Source organism: Lampetra planeri, chromosome 1, assembly GCF_965212315.1.
Source record: "Lampetra planeri chromosome 1, kcLamPlan1.2.h2, whole genome shotgun sequence".
Taxonomy (NCBI): domain Eukaryota; kingdom Metazoa; phylum Chordata; class Hyperoartia; order Petromyzontiformes; family Petromyzontidae; genus Lampetra; species Lampetra planeri.
In genome coordinates, this window is record NC_136107.1 from 750,050 (window position 1) to 765,606 (window position 15,557).

Consider the following 15,557-nt stretch of genomic DNA (forward strand, 5'->3'; position numbering starts at 1 on the left):
CGCTGTCAACGCGGCGCGCGCCTCCCCGCTAAGCGAAACCCCTTAACCCCACGTGGAACGCGACGTCTCGACGCTCCTGCGTTTGTGAAGTAAAATCTTGCCAACTTAGGGAATGGGGAGGTAAATTACCGTCTTCTCAAAACGTGCGCCACAGCACACTGATGACAATTGTCGAGTTGTACAAAGTAAGGTTTCGCACAAAGACAAAGATGCTCCCGATAGCCTTTAACAGACTGTTGGGGCAAGTGCTGTTCGTGGGCAACTGTGAAGCCTGGAACGGCGCACAAGGGGGTGGGTGGCCAACACCATGCCCGGCCACATTTGTCTCTCCAGTGCCGATGTCGATACACACGGCACAAGACATTCATTAAAGGCTGAGTTGACCTAGAGGGGAGGCCCAGAATCGGTTCATATATCCACTGTCGCTGTTATTGGTAGTGAACAGGAAATGAAATCGGGTCACCGGGTTTGTAATGCAGTGCGCTAACCACTGTGCCACCCCCCCCCCGCACACACAGCTACCAGATTATAAGACGAACCCTCGACTTTTTCTCTCCAATAGGGGAACAGTGTGTGTGCCTTATAATCAAGAGAATACGGTAGATGGCAGTTGTAGGTGTTACACACATCTGGACAATTTAAATTATTAATTGTGGGTGTTTGTGACAACATGCACCTTGTCAACTTTAAATAACCACACAGTGTTTCCGAATAAGCCCCAGTGTGTCCCCCCCCAAGGTCTGAATTGTAATGATCTGAAATCGAGGCCAACTGAACGTTTAATCAATCCTAATTAAGGACAGGCTTTCTATTGGCACCAGGAAATGTTGAAGTGGTGAGCACAGCATTCCACAGCCCTTGCCTCAGAATCTGGCGACCGCTGTTGACGAACCGCAGGAGCGTGCGCGTGCTACGGGGGGTGGTGGTGCATTGGTCAGCGCACCACGCTACGAATCCCGGCGACTCGCGTTTGAATCCTGCTCACGGCCAATGGGAGTGGGGAATATTTTAACTGGTCCCGGATCCTCCCCTAGGTTGACACGGGCTGTGTGTGTGTGTGCACTCTTCTCTGTATTAAACACAACGTGTCGTGTGTGCTCTGCAGTTGGGTTTCTGCCTGGAATCATGCTGCACATCTCCAACTACCACACCATGCTGCTGCTGGCCATTCTGGGAGGGATGGCCCTCATCCTCCTTGGCCTCTTCCTCGTGCTTATTTGCTACTGCAGGTCAGAGCCCGTGCCAGCTGCGCAAAGGCCTGAGACAAGGATCCGGTGACATATGGATGATATACTAGCACAAGTTCCAAGGGCGTTTGGGGGGAGGATATTGTTTATAGTGTTGAACTTTTGTAATATATATAGAGCCAGATGGATTCTATATAACCGTTGCTGTGTAAAGTGAAAAGGGGGTCAGATGTGAAGGGGCCTCGGAAGGAGGGTTGCCACCTCTGAGGTACAAAACAAACTAGGACACATCATGGCAAGAACAATACCTTGCGTATGTTTTTGGTGGTGTATCTTTGCACAACTGACAAAAACTGGGACAGCTACTGCCTCAAAAACAGCAACTTACATGAGTAACGTGCCCATAACGTAACATACATCTCAGGACACAGGAACACAAAGGATGAAACAAAAGGGAATTTGAGAAAAGAAGATGATCTTGGGAAACCAGGGCAGGTGGCAACCCTGCTAAGAGGAGGGCCCCATCTGGCATTTTACCCCGGGCCTCCGAATGCCTTTCGGTGGCCTTGCCTACGACAAATTGGGCCCAGCGGATGGGTGAAGTACAGTAATTGGGCCCTGTTATCGCTGCGACCAAACACCCTGCTGCTGCTGCTGCTGCACGTTGCTTCTCTGTGCCACAGGAGGCGATGCCGGAAGAGGCGGCAGCAGCAGCAGAGGCGCAAGCTGGCCGCCAGCACCGCGCTGGAGAACAGCAAGAAGGACCAGTCGACGTCCATGTCGCACATCAACCTCATCAGCGCGGTGCACATGGAGACCATGTCCTCTGCCGGCGAGACCGACGTGCACACGCCCATGCTTAAGCCGGGCTTCGCGGCACAGCCGCGTGACTTTGCCAGCTCACGGGGCGGGGGCGGGGGCGGGGTGGGGGACGAGCTCCCGCGGCACAAGGTGACGCGGGAGCTGTCGTCGCGCACGCGCAGCACCGCGTGCCGCGACTCCACCGACACGCTGCCCGGCTCGCGCGAGAAGTTCCACCGCTCCACCGACACGCTGCAGCTCACGCCGGCGCACTCCGAGCTGCTGCTGCAGAAAACGCCGGAGAAAATGGGGGAGGCGCCTTTCAGGCACCTGCACCGCGAGGAGCAGTACCGGCGCAGCACCAGCTCGGATCAGCCCTCCGTCGACGAGCACTCGGGGGCCGGCAAAGTGCCGCAGGACCACCATCACCACCAACACCACCAGCGTGGCCCCAGCCTGCAGCGGGCCGAGCTGCAAGAGGCCATCGCCGCTGACAAGAAGTCGGCCGACAACCTGATGTCGCGGTCCGTGGATGCTTTGGCCCGCCCGGTGAACCTGCCGGGGCAGGTGACGGGGCAGCTGCTGTGCTACAGCTCGGTGGACCAGATGAACGACCCGCGCTACCACAAGATGATGCAGCACACACTGGTCATCCCCGCGCACTACGTGCAGCTGCAGCAGCAGTACATGCTGAACCCGTCCGAGTCGGAGGGTTCCAAGCAGCAGCATCAGTCGCATTCGCAGCACCAGCAGTACCAACAGCACCACCAGCACCATCAGCATCAGATGCAGCAGCAGCAGTCGCAACAGCAGCAGCAGCAGCAGATGTACCCGCATCCACATCACCCTCTGCAGCAGCAGCAACAGCAGCAGCAGCAGGAGTCTCCCCGTACAGAGTCCGATCGCGAGGAGTCTCCGCACATGGCCGAGTCGATCTCCATCCCCGTGACCCTCAGCGAGGCGGCCATGTCGAAGCTCAACATGGAGATCCAGGGTCTGACAGAGAAGCACCTGCTGGACCTTGGCGACCTGAAGCCCATGAAGCACCCACGCGCCTGGTTCATCTCGCTCGACGGCCGCTCAAACTCCACCGTGCGCCACTCCTACATCGACCTGCAGCGCTCGGAGCGCTCGGGCAGCCAGGACGCAAGCCTAGACTCGGGGGTCGACGTCGGAGAGAGCTCCAAGCCCGGCCGCAAAATCTCCGAGGAGGGGAGGCAGCGCCACCAGTCGTGCGGTATCGGCGGAGGTGGCGGCGGTGGCGGGGCCACCGGACTCGGCGGTGGCGGCGGCGGCGTCGCCGGAGGCACCGTATACACGCGTCTGCTGTTCGCCGGCGACCGCAGCGAGAGCGAGACGGCCGTGTGCACGCCCGAGGACAGTTCGCTGAAGCCCCTGTTGAGCGGAGACTCCCGTCGCGAGGACACGCTGGCGCTGAGCCCGGACGACGACGACGAGGACGACGACGACGACGACACCGACGCGCAAATGCCCACCGAGTACCTGTCGCACCTGCAGAGCCCGCCCGAGTACCACCACGGCGGAGGCAAGGGCCACGGCGACTACATGGTGCAGACGACGGAGGGCGAGTACGGCGGCGAGCGCAGGAAGAACTCCTCCTACGGCAAGGAGCAGCCGCTGGGCGCCGAGTACGCGAGCGAGCCGCGTCCCGCCAAGGCCGAGCCGCAGCAGGCGCACCCGGGCGTCAAGCACCAGGCCGGCGAGTTCAGCAAGCTGCGCCGACCCACCGACTTCAGCGGGAAGATGAAGCGCGCGCCGCGCGAGCAGCAGCAGCCGCCGCGCTCGCCCGACGACGGCAGCGAGGACGACCAGGGAGGCGACAAGAAGAGTCCCTGGCAGAAGCGCGAGGAGCGGCCGCTAATGGTGTTCAACCTCAAATGATCGCCCGGGAGAGGGGGAGAGGAGATGGGGGCAGGAAGGATGAGAGGAGGAGAAGGATGAGAGGAGGATGAGCAGAAGGAGTGCAGCGGAAGGGCCCCCAGCAAGCCCTTTGTGTCCTTAGCTCTTTCACTTTCACAAACTGCAGCTGATTTGTTTAAAATCTGTACCATTATTTCTTCTGGTTTTGAGTTACATTGCCAACTATTTTAAACCGGTCAATAGTATTCTCGTTTTGTGTGCAGCTGTTGGCAAGAAGGGGTGACGTCGTATGAATGCAGTCATGGGAATTGTGGTGTTTTAGCCACGTACTCCCTGCCACTGCATGGCACCTGCGACACCAAGCCAGTAAAATCCCACTCCACTTGCAGCTGTGTCAAAGCTGCTTTCGCCAATTACCTGTCCTGTTCGTATAATTTTCGAAACAATTTAAGCCGTTCAGTTACGCTCATCCCGTTAAGATCGTAGCAAACCTCGATTTGTTGTGTCACCAGCCATTTAAATAAACAGCGAAACAAATTTGGCAGGCTCTTTGGGGGCAACATGGGGGCACGTGGATGGATGTACGGATTGCTGAAGTCAAATATAAGCACACGGGACACCAAGCAGGAACGTATTGTCAGATTTCTAATTCTACTTTTGCCGAGTGCAGCAGCGTAAGTCGTAAAGGAGCATGGGTTTGTAGATAAAGTGTGTAAAGATTCGTAGATGACGTGATGAGAGGGAGTGTCGAGTGTGCAGATTCAGGGACCGTGGATTGATATCGATCTGATGCTTCGTATCTATTTCCCAGCGTAAAGACACGATTATAATTTAGCTTTTACGGACAACAATGCCACTTAACGCATAGTTTTGACTGCCTGCGTAGCCATCGTAGGAGTGTTGTGTAAATTGTTCTTTCGTAATTGATGTGTGGTGTTTTTTAAATCCATCGAGGCCAATGCTGTATATGCATTATGTCTAATGTAACCAATTTTGTAGCCCGTCACTTGGGACATTTTTTTGTTAATTGTGCTTTTGGATATTTTGCTATATTAGCATTGAGCGCACAAGACACAGCTTTGGTGTTAAGTTTAGCACAAAGATTATTATTTCAAGCTTATTTAACTCTACTGTACCTTGAGCTTCTGACTAAAGATTGCGTTGTATAATTACAGTGCTGTTTCATGATGCAGCCCTGTGGGTGGCTTTCGTTTCTCCGACGCTGACGCATTGCTTTTATCGTGCAAAATTTCTGCTCTATTCTTAAGTGATTTGGCGCAATTATTCCCGGCCCCGCAGTACGTCCGGCGCGTCGCTTGCGAGCATGGCAAACAGTCTCCCGAGAACGGTATAGCCCAGGGGTCGGCAACCAAAATAACAAGAAGAGCCATTTCTTTCCAATTCGGTACAAAATTCAGTATTTCAAGAGCCGCAATGCATCTGAGTACATACTGTACATATCGTCAAGAAGCAGCCTGTAAAGAGCCGCATGCGGCTCCGGAGCCGTAGGTTGCCGACCCCTGGTGTAGCCGATTTAAAGCTTTCGTGACTGCAGGGATTCATCTTCTTGGTTCTTTCGGTAAAGTCACGTAGAATGGAAATAATAAAGAGTCTGACTGACTCTGTCTTCTCGACAGACCTGTTCTTCACCTGAGGATGGCTGCTTGCGTTGTGGCCGAAACGTCGTGAGAATTATTTTATTATGTTTTATTTTTGTTATTTTATGATTTCCATTCTACATGACTTTACCGAAAGAACCAAGAAGAAAAAAGAAAGAACGTTATAGTCCTCGACTCCCTTCTTCGGCCTGGTGACGGTCATCGCCGAAACATAAACAGTAAGAGGTAAAAATGATAAAATAGATGGCGATGGTCAGTAGAATTCAAGCACGCAACTACATTGGGCTACGTCCACTCATCTGCTCCTTCGACGACCCGGACCAGTGTTGATGCGCATCAATGAGCTCAAACGGAAAGATAAACGAGTTCGTGAATCTCCATATGAGCTTTGGGCGGTGCCCATATCTTGCCAGTGCTAAACCGGCGGTAGAGATTCCACATTTCTATGGCTGGGATCAATTTAAATGTACTTAATTAGTAAGAGACCCATAGTGTGATCCATTATTACTGCCCTTAACCCAGAATACAATGTTTTTACAGAATACATATGATGAGGCAGATTTCATTTGGCTATTTTAATTTCAACAAGGTTTGATAGATCCTCTGCCGTTCTGTGGTTGGAATCGTTTATCAGTTCCATGTAGGATAACGGTACCAACTCTATTTTTCAGAGCAACGTTATACCCATGGTGGCCAGCTTGATTCGGCGAATCGTACATGGGGTAACAATGGTGGAAAACGATGTGAATCTTCACACCAACAAAACCCCAGGCCTCAACCATTTGGATTATTTCCGGTATAATTGTTTTGGGGGGACGGGACAATGTTTTGCTTTGCACGAAGCATACAAACGTGGGCACTCATAACAGAACTATATAGGTAATATTTACATTGGCCATTCACAAGATCTATGCGTCTTGTATATGAATTCGAAGATAATTTGCTAAAAACACCGATCTACCTTGTTTCTCCTGCTTCATGTTAATCCATTGCATGCTTTCAGGAGTATACACACAGCGGTGTGGGGGTAGGTTTTCTTTTATAAATGTGAGCCAAACTTTTTGGCATCACTTTCCCAACAAGGATTTATCATGAAAAATAGGCCTCGTGTGGTCTCGCGACATCAATGCAAGAGGCCTATTAAGGTTCAGCTTGTAGAATATACGACCGTGAGACTGCAAACATTTTTTTTTACAACACAGTAACACTGAAACCGTCTCATTGAAAGCTTTCCAAAAGATTGTGCACTTGTGGAACGATTGGCGACTGCTGGATGGGATGATTTGAACTTCACACAAGCCTGCACAGCCATACAATTGAGGCATCCCCAAATGCTTAGTGTAAGATGCAATTGACATTGAGCCCATCGGAGAGCACACCTCCAAAAATCGTGAATATTGCTAAAGTGCCTTTCCCTTGCCATGTACTGTATACCCAAGGTATGTTACATCTCGACTAACAAAATACCTTTCAATGTTTTTTTTGTTTTGTCGACAAGTTAATTTGTTTGCACGCACATCGCATTCAAAATGTGACATGATCTCAGATGTAAAATAGTTTACGTACAAACATAAATGACCAGAATTTTAAGAGCTAGTGATTGCATTCAGTAGAGATGAGTGTTTGCATGCCGCGTGTAATGGGTCGCGTTGGACTGGACTGGTTGCAAGTTTGTGCTGTCGTATTCGTACGCTCCGATGCTTTCTGGCTTTCGTATTTATTCATTTTCCGCTTCTTTTCACGTGCTTAGTGAAGGGGTCTAACATTGCCCGCTCTGCCTGTTTACAAACTTTATGATACATAGCCGCAGAGTTTGTTCCGTGCAATTTTTAGTGTGTGAGTAGAAAAACGTTGTGGAATAAAAACTAAAACTTACAATATATTCAATGTTGCGTGGCCACTCTTTATGTTTTCAAAATAACGTACGTACTGTATAGCCTTCCCAAATCTGTAGGTTTTCACGGTTGTGCCGTACGTTTCTTGAGTGGCGCCGAGTGCTGTACGGGATAATATCCGACGTTTTGCTGCATGTGCTTATAGCTTCAGCACGTGGCGCGACAATGTCAACATCGGATACAACCGGCAGACACAACACACGGGGTTGTGCAACAGGATGAGAGACAAAGAGCTTTTACTGTCGTAAAGGTCCGTTGTGGAAATCTCCATCGTGGGCGCACGAGTGGTGGAGATTAACGGACCGTCATAATGGGACCTTGCTAACTTTAGCTTTGGAATTAATTTCGTCGCCACGGCGGCTAGGAGATGTTAACTACCTCGCCTGGTATGGAGGAGGTCGTGGGTTTTTTGATCCCAACTCTGACGCCTTTGCACATTTAGCAATAGGCGTTTAGAGTATTTGGCCGCCGTAAATGTCCACGTGAAAAGCCACTGCGTCGAGCGATCATTTGTGGCCAGGTCGCTTCTGAAAAAGAGCGACAGAGTTCAGTCGGCCTTACCTGGTACAATAATAACAAGTTAAGTTTTAAGTTCATGGCTAGAGCCAAATCACTTGGAAATGCATTTTGGGCAGCAGAGTAAAAAATTTTCTTCCTGCCTAAAACAAACCAAATTTATATATCGTTAAGTGACATAAATTAGGCATGGCATTGGAAGGCCCTCAACTGGCAGTGGATTGACAGATGGCAGGACAAGATATTAGTTTTGCCAAAGACTCTCTAATTTGTTTCATCTTCAAACTCACCCCCTCCACCACCTGAGTGTCGGGGGCTGAAGTATTGCCTCTGTATGACGAAACCAGTCCCTTTGGCTGATGAGATTATTATCAGAGGGTCGTTTACGTGCTATGAATTAATATATATGTGTCCTTGTTTGGGCGGTGTTATTGACGAACATCTATATATATAAAATCGCAAATCTGTCTGTCTGTCTGTGTGTCGCCGGACCATACGCAGTTTCATTGGACGAAATGTGAGGGATTTGCGAGACACGATTGGTCCGTTTGGTTTTCCACGGCGGTTGCCCCTGGCAACGGGTAGCGACGCATTCGCTGCGGGGTGGACGCCATTTTTATTTCCCGTTAAAAATATGCGCACACATTAACACGCGACTCTGAGGTAAATTCATCAAAGTTTCACGTCCTCTTCACTCCCCCCCCACCCCAATGTGTGCAATTACTATTATAGGGTCGGTAGATAATAAAATTATAGCGATTAGACAGTATTATTGTAGCGCGGGGGGGGGGGGGGGTAACGGCCCCAGTACCCAGCCTCAGCCGGGTGGGCAATTTAGGCGAGGCCGGAGGCTCTGCACGGTACTAGGCCTCGACACCCCACCACACTATAGGCCGTACATATTACTGCACAGCGGCCGAGGAGATCGTGGCTGGTGGGGGGGTAGCAGCCCATCTGTGTATATATGTAAGGTTATTAAGAAATATATTTTTCACCCGGGCAACGCCGGGTACTTCTGCTAGTGTTGTTATATAAATGGGACGAAGTCTTGTGTATGTATTGTGGTGCCCGTTGGCTGGTGTCAGCGTGTGTGTCTGTGTGTATTGCGTGGGGAGCGGTGGTGTAGTGGTTAGCGCTACGCTGTGCTACGAACCCGGCCACCCGAGTTTGATTCCTGCTCACGGCCAACACCGGTGACGATTATCTGAACCGACCATGGGCCTCCCCTTGGTCGACTCGGCCTCAAATAAGTACCCGGTGCATTGTGTAAACACTGCCATTGGGGAGACAAAGGCGGCCAAGCGTGGTGCTGTCCACCCACCCCCTCGTGTGCCACAGTGCCGGCCTTGATAGCTGCTGCTGCTCGCCCCTGCAGTCTGATCCGGCTGCGCGGGGGGTCTCTGTTGTGTTGTGTGCGCGTACCGAGAAGGGGGGGTTGGGATGGATGTTGTTGTGCCCCTTGTGGTTGGTGGTGGTGGCGACGACGACACCGAGATGCTGACCGACAACTCCCCGACATCGCAGCACGCGAGCCCACGGCCACCGCGTCCACATCGCGCGGCGCTTCTGTGGCCGTCTGGAACGCTCTTCCCTCCCTCCCGACGTTAGGAAGCGCACTGGAGCTGCGCACTTTTAAATCATCATCGCCGTCGTCTAGATTGAGACTCATTTTTTGTCAGAACTGCATTTTGTGTTTTAGTTTGTGCTTCGCCCGCACCTCCACTTATTACCGTTGGCTACGTACGGTGCGAAAGAAGTTAGCACACGTGGCATCTCAACAACCGGCAAAACATTCTTAGTTCGTGCCAAAGCCTCGCAGCTCACCACGGAGAACGACACGAGACCCATTAACTCGGTATAATTCTTAGCCGTATTTAGTATTCACGCTTTCATTTAACTCACTCTGTTGTATCTTTAAATCTTGTAACTCAATTTTAACCCACTTCCCAATGTGGTATCGACTGCGAACCTGGTATACTTATGTCATACTGATGACAATACTATATTCTATCATAAAATATATATATTTTTTAAACATTCTTTTTTATGTTATGTTTCGGCTTGGGTCTAATTGCCCACGACCCCTTACGTTATGGCAAGCTTCGGGGCCACTTCCTGGAGTCGTGGAGTTCTGCCATTACGAGTACATTTCATTAAAGCGTGTTTTAAACAAAGTTTAAAAAAAATATTACTTATTCTACGTACGCCCCTTTGTCAATGCACTGCTGGATAAAGGCGTCTCGGCGTTGTTTGACCATCCTGGACGTCTCCGTGCGGGTCCGTGCGGGTCCGTGCCAGTGCGTGGGATGTGGCGTCATGTGGACGGCTTTCAAATATCGGTCGGACAACATTTTTCACTGCAGACCAAACCCGGACACGCTTCTCACAGTCATCGATGGGTCTGACCAAAACTACGCAGTTCACTGCAATGCACAAACCGAACACAAGGGCGGATTCATGAACGACGATCAAGAATAAAGACGGGAATGGCAAGGAATGGAACGCATCCGAGAGTATGTTGCAGTAAGGAGATGTGGCCATGAAATGAGTTTATGCGCAAGGGCGATTTACTACAATCGCATGCTGTAAACGGTGGCAGCTTAAGCAGGCTTTCATCCAGCAGTGGATTGACCATGGCCGATTACCATTATCTAAGTGTCGAACATTACCAAGCCCAGCGTCGTATGCGTGTTTGTGCTGGGACTTAGCAAGCGCTACTGATGAGCACGTGCAGTTTGAAGGTTCCTACGTATTGTCCTGTGCTCGTGTGGGGGAGGGGGAATCGGGGTTATATAGGGGTGGGCCACATGCAAATATCCCCAGGACGACGCTTTGTGATTGGTTGGCGGTTGCCTTGGCCACGCCTCCCCCCTCATCCGTCTGGCTGTGGACACAACTAATATCGACCAATGGGAAGCCGATATCCTCGGCATTGGATTGCAGTGTCCTCCATCAATGGATTCCTCGTTTTCAGTTTCATTTATTTGGTGTGGCCCTGTGAGCGATTCGGCTCTTGAATCGGGTGCAACCGCAACAAACAAAAAAACATGAACATGAAAACATCTTAAAGTGGCTATGTGTAAACAGAAAATCCAAGAAAAGACGGCAAAATATTGCAGAAAAAGCACCGTACACCAACGCTGTGTTGTTTATAGTTGTGCGCAGTCTCTACCCCATCGGAGAAGGGAATGCTACACGGGTGACATCCTGTGAGAAAGAGGGGTGGGGAATTAACACAGATAGGACGGGCAGCAGTATGGAGTCCTGTACATTTGATGGCCGCAATTTGCAGCGTGATCGCCGCCTACTGGTTAAAAGTAGATGGCACGAGATATTTTATAGCGAGATCATTCCATTTAATCGCTCGACTGCATTGTTGTGGTGGATTACTCGGGCACCTTTAAAAAACGCGAGGCTGCCGTTCCCACAATCTGCCTCCCGACGGCAGGAAACCCCCTACGAGCGCCTCGTGATGCATTTGCAAGAATAGAATCGGGGCCAAATTTAAATTACACGCAAAATTACTCGATTAGGATGTTGCACAACAACCATCGCCCTCTACTGCAAAAACCTTGCAGGGCCCGCCTGGTAAAGAGCCCCGAGGCTTTCCCGAGTGAAAAGCGGAACCTGGAGCGACTTGTTGTCATCAGCTGTCCCAAAATATTCGTATGTGAAGCCTTGGGTGGCTCAAGCAACGGCAAGGTGGTAGTAGCGTGATGAGCGCAAGTGGTGCATCTAATCCTGAGTGGGTTAACTCATCACATTGGGGTTGCCGTTCCACGACCGCCTGCCAGTTGGGCCTGACACTTCGCATGGCCTCAAAGTGCAACGAGGCTTAGAAAAGAGCGGTGATGTCCCGTTACTTGGTGGCTCATGGCGGTTGTGAGTGTGCGTATTTGTAGACTCGGCTTTGAACTATACCTGGAAGAGTACGTGGGCGTAGGTTACGGGTTAACATAGGCCTCGGCAAGGTAAGTTACCCTTTTTACCGGGTAAAAGGATAAAGGTGTCGACCATGCCAAGAGGTAAGGTAAAGGGTAGGGTAAAGGTAGCGCTGAAGAATTACCTGGTAGGGTAAAGGTAGCGTGAAGTTTTACCCGGTAAATATCGTTTACCGCTCGCTAATAGCTCCGTGGCGTCGTCCGTGGCCTCCATTTAGAATTTGAATCCTTTGATGTCGAACCAGTTTGGAGACGGACCACGTTCTTGAGGTAGAGGACGAGGATGCCAGCAACGGCATTTTCGGGGTCGCTGCGAACAGCAATCAAGAGGCAGCGGCATGCGTTCCCGTGGGAGAACATGCACGATTGGATGCAGGGTGATCCCCATGTGCAGCAAGGGAAGCGGCAGTGCGTGCACTGCTGCAAGTGGTTTTCCTCGCGACGGGGTGGAAAGCCCACCTCAAGAAGCAACACAACGTGCTCGCCCCGGGCAGCGAGGTCGGGACGTCGGCGTCGAAACCTTTTTCATGTGTAGTACCCCAGTAATTACCCTGTAATCGGGTAATTTGGATAGGGTAAAATGTAGGGTAAAGGTAGTCTCGTTGCTTTTGAACTTTTACCTTACCTTGCTAAAGGGTAAAAGGTAAGGGTAGATTGTATTGTGGTAAGGTAATAGGTAGGGTAAAGGTAGGCTCGTTGTTTGTACCTTTTACCTTACCTTGCCGCAGTCTAGGTTAACCCTATGTGAAGGCTCAGTTATCTTGAATCCTAAGGGTTAGGGGATTGCCTAGTGCAGGGGTCGGCAACCTACGGCTCCGGAGCCGCATGCGGCTCTTTGCGGGCTGCTTCTTGACGATATGTACGTATGTACAGTATGTACATAGATGCATTGCGGCTCTTGAAATACTGAATTTTGTACCGAATTGGAAAGAAATGGCTCTTCTTGTTATTTTGGTTGCCGACCCCTGGCCTAGTGTATGCGCCTTAACATTAAACAAATCTGATTATGGTAATGTTTAAGTGTGCAGAAAACATGACACACGGTAAACATGGTGACTTGAGATTGGTGTAGCTTGGAGATAAAAACGCTGGGTAAGGTGGTTGTTGTGCAAGTCAAGGTGGAGTTTTATGAACTCGGTGACGTGATCGTGTCTATGTAATTACTGATACAACTTGACCATTTATTTTGCCATCCTTTGTGGTTATCTTGGGAGAATGGTTTAAAAAAACCCACCAGTGTTTTCCCATTCCCCAGAACAATTTTTTCACAACCCAGCCCATGATGAATCTGGCACTCGAATGCAGGGGAACTGGGGATAGATAGCACGAGGTTGGCAAGACGAGCAGCAGCACTGCACACCAATCATACTGCACCGGGATAAGCACATATGTTCGGTTAAATGTTTACACCAGAAAAGGGCTTACCAAGTCATACATGAAAAGGTTTATTAAAAACAAGTACTTACAGTACTTAAGCAATCAGCATCATAAACTGTAACTCACAACAGAAAGAAATTAAACATTAATGTTATGGCTTTATTTACTTGTATTAAAAGCATTTGACTACAAACTAAAAAAAGGAACCCCTGGAGTACCTTATATTACAAATTTGTGACAAACTGTGCAGAATGTAATTTCAAGTCTTGAAATCTTGCTGTGTTTAATAGCACAGTGTTTTAGTTGGTATAGGCACAGCAGTGATCACTTCAGCCCAACTTCTCGCACCCTTCCAAAAATCGATAGTGTAATATGCTAGGTGTAAATAATTTTTAACTATCAAAACACCCACAACAGTGTTAATTGGTCTACCATTCCAGACAAATTAACAAATAATAAATTACACAATGTTTTGGTTTTTAGGCACTTATTAAAATGAAAGCTGCCAAAATGTTTGTTGTTACCGTGTCACTAATAGAAGAGAAAAAACATGTAAGAATTATTTTGTAATATTTATATAATTTCATTTTTTTAACCATAATCCAGCCTCCCGTCTGAAATCAAAATAGCCATATAGGAGTTTCAGCCGGATTTCTTGAACGCATCTCCACGTTGCTATGGCCAACCCTTGGCAACATTTAATTTCTGCCTGCTCTGGCCTCGGATAACTACACAGCATGTTTTAACTATCAGGACTGTAACCATTCCTTGAATTCTAGTGATGTTCAAAATGAGTTTTTCTCAGTATTGGCACATACCCTACTTGTAGGACCATTCCAACAAAATACATTTTTTCTTGCACCGTAAACCACGTTTCCACAACTACATATTGAGTTGCATGTATAATCTTTGCAGGAACAAGAGATTTTCTCCTACCATCCCACTATAAGTGTGGTTCGGGAGCATTCAACTATGCAACGTCCTTCAAGTGCACAGGAAGTATGAAACCCTATTTTAGGTAGGTCCATGAATGTGATTTTGGTGTTTCCAGGCTGGAATTACCCCTAGTTGGTTTTATTGTGCTCAATTAACGTCGATTCAGTGGTTATTGGCATAAAGAATGCCAACTTTTACAAAAGAGGCTTGGGTATGTCTCTTAAGTGATTTCAAAAATATTTCACATCACCATATTGACATTATTTTATGAATTAAAATATGCAGTTAGTTATACTAGCTAGGTGATAATGCACCTGGATGCATTGTTTGATGGTGATTAAATGCTTTCTCCTGTGACTCCTAAGGTTTTGCGACCACTAAGCCCACTGCACAGTTATGGAGCATAACATTTTTGCTAAAATTCAGGATAAAATACTTTTAAAAGGCCAGTATGGATCATCATGAAATATGCCTATCTGCATTCTTTCACTCATAACTACTATTTCCTGCCAATGACGATCAAGTAGGATTAATGTCATATCCTATAGTTTGACCTTTTACCAATGGTTCATCATGTTTAATATAGTTGTGGGTCTTACATTGATCTGCTCTAGAATGCCCAGGGGAGCATCCGTCACCAGCCTCTGAAGCAGTATTCCAGAAATTTTGGGAGCAATTGAGTGCTTTATATGTATACTCTCTTGGTCCCAAATCGATATCTTTTCCAGAGGCCAACCTTGGCAGAGTTATTCTCAACCTCATCTAAGGCCCTCACCCTAGGCACATCTATCATCATAAATTGACAATGTTGCACGTAAACTCATGACATGAATGTAACCCATGAGGCTGCAACATTCAAAATGTCCTTGTGACACACCTATGAGGCCAATGCGCATTGGGTCTCCCTGCAGTTGTGAACAAGAGTTTGTGATGGGAGTACAGCAGATTGGCACACCCTGCAGTTGCATCTCTTGTTCATATTCCTACTAAGATGCAACCTCTCCAATGCACAGCTGATCCTGTATATTGGCAATGATTTTTGGAAATAGGAAGAGCAATTGTGTCATCCTTAACAGGTTCACAAGAACTGGTCTGGGGGATCACAGCTGTATTCTGCAATTTCAAACACAAATTTAAAAACCCAAATTATTATGATCTAACCATGAAGTGTCCCGCAGTAGTCGTAATCAACCAACGTGTCACTTGAATACTGGAGAAAAATTATAGGAAAATATTACTTCGCATTAAAGCATTACATATTTATTCCATACCAAAAAATCTAAACTAAATGTAAGTCTGCTTTGCTTTGGTAATAAACAATATATGTTATCCGTGTCCGGCAATGTGGTCGTGTTTTCCCTCTTGTAATATCTCGCAGAGATGACAGCAACGTTAACAAAAATC

General features: G+C 48.6%; 1 protein-coding gene across 1 annotated transcript in view; it reads left to right on the forward strand.

Moving 5' to 3' along the window:
- The window catches only part of LOC144721340 (protein FAM171A1-like), a 36,813-nt gene extending 29,443 nt beyond the window's left edge, over window positions 1–7,370 (forward strand). The window contains exons 7-8 of the mRNA XM_078598931.1: window positions 1,106–1,229; window positions 1,871–7,370. Of these exons, the coding sequence (XP_078455057.1) occupies window positions 1,106–1,229; window positions 1,871–3,890 (2,144 nt within the window). The 3' untranslated portion in view covers window positions 3,891–7,370. The remainder of the gene's footprint in view (window positions 1–1,105; window positions 1,230–1,870) is intronic.
- Window positions 7,371–15,557: the final 8,187 nt, after the last annotated feature.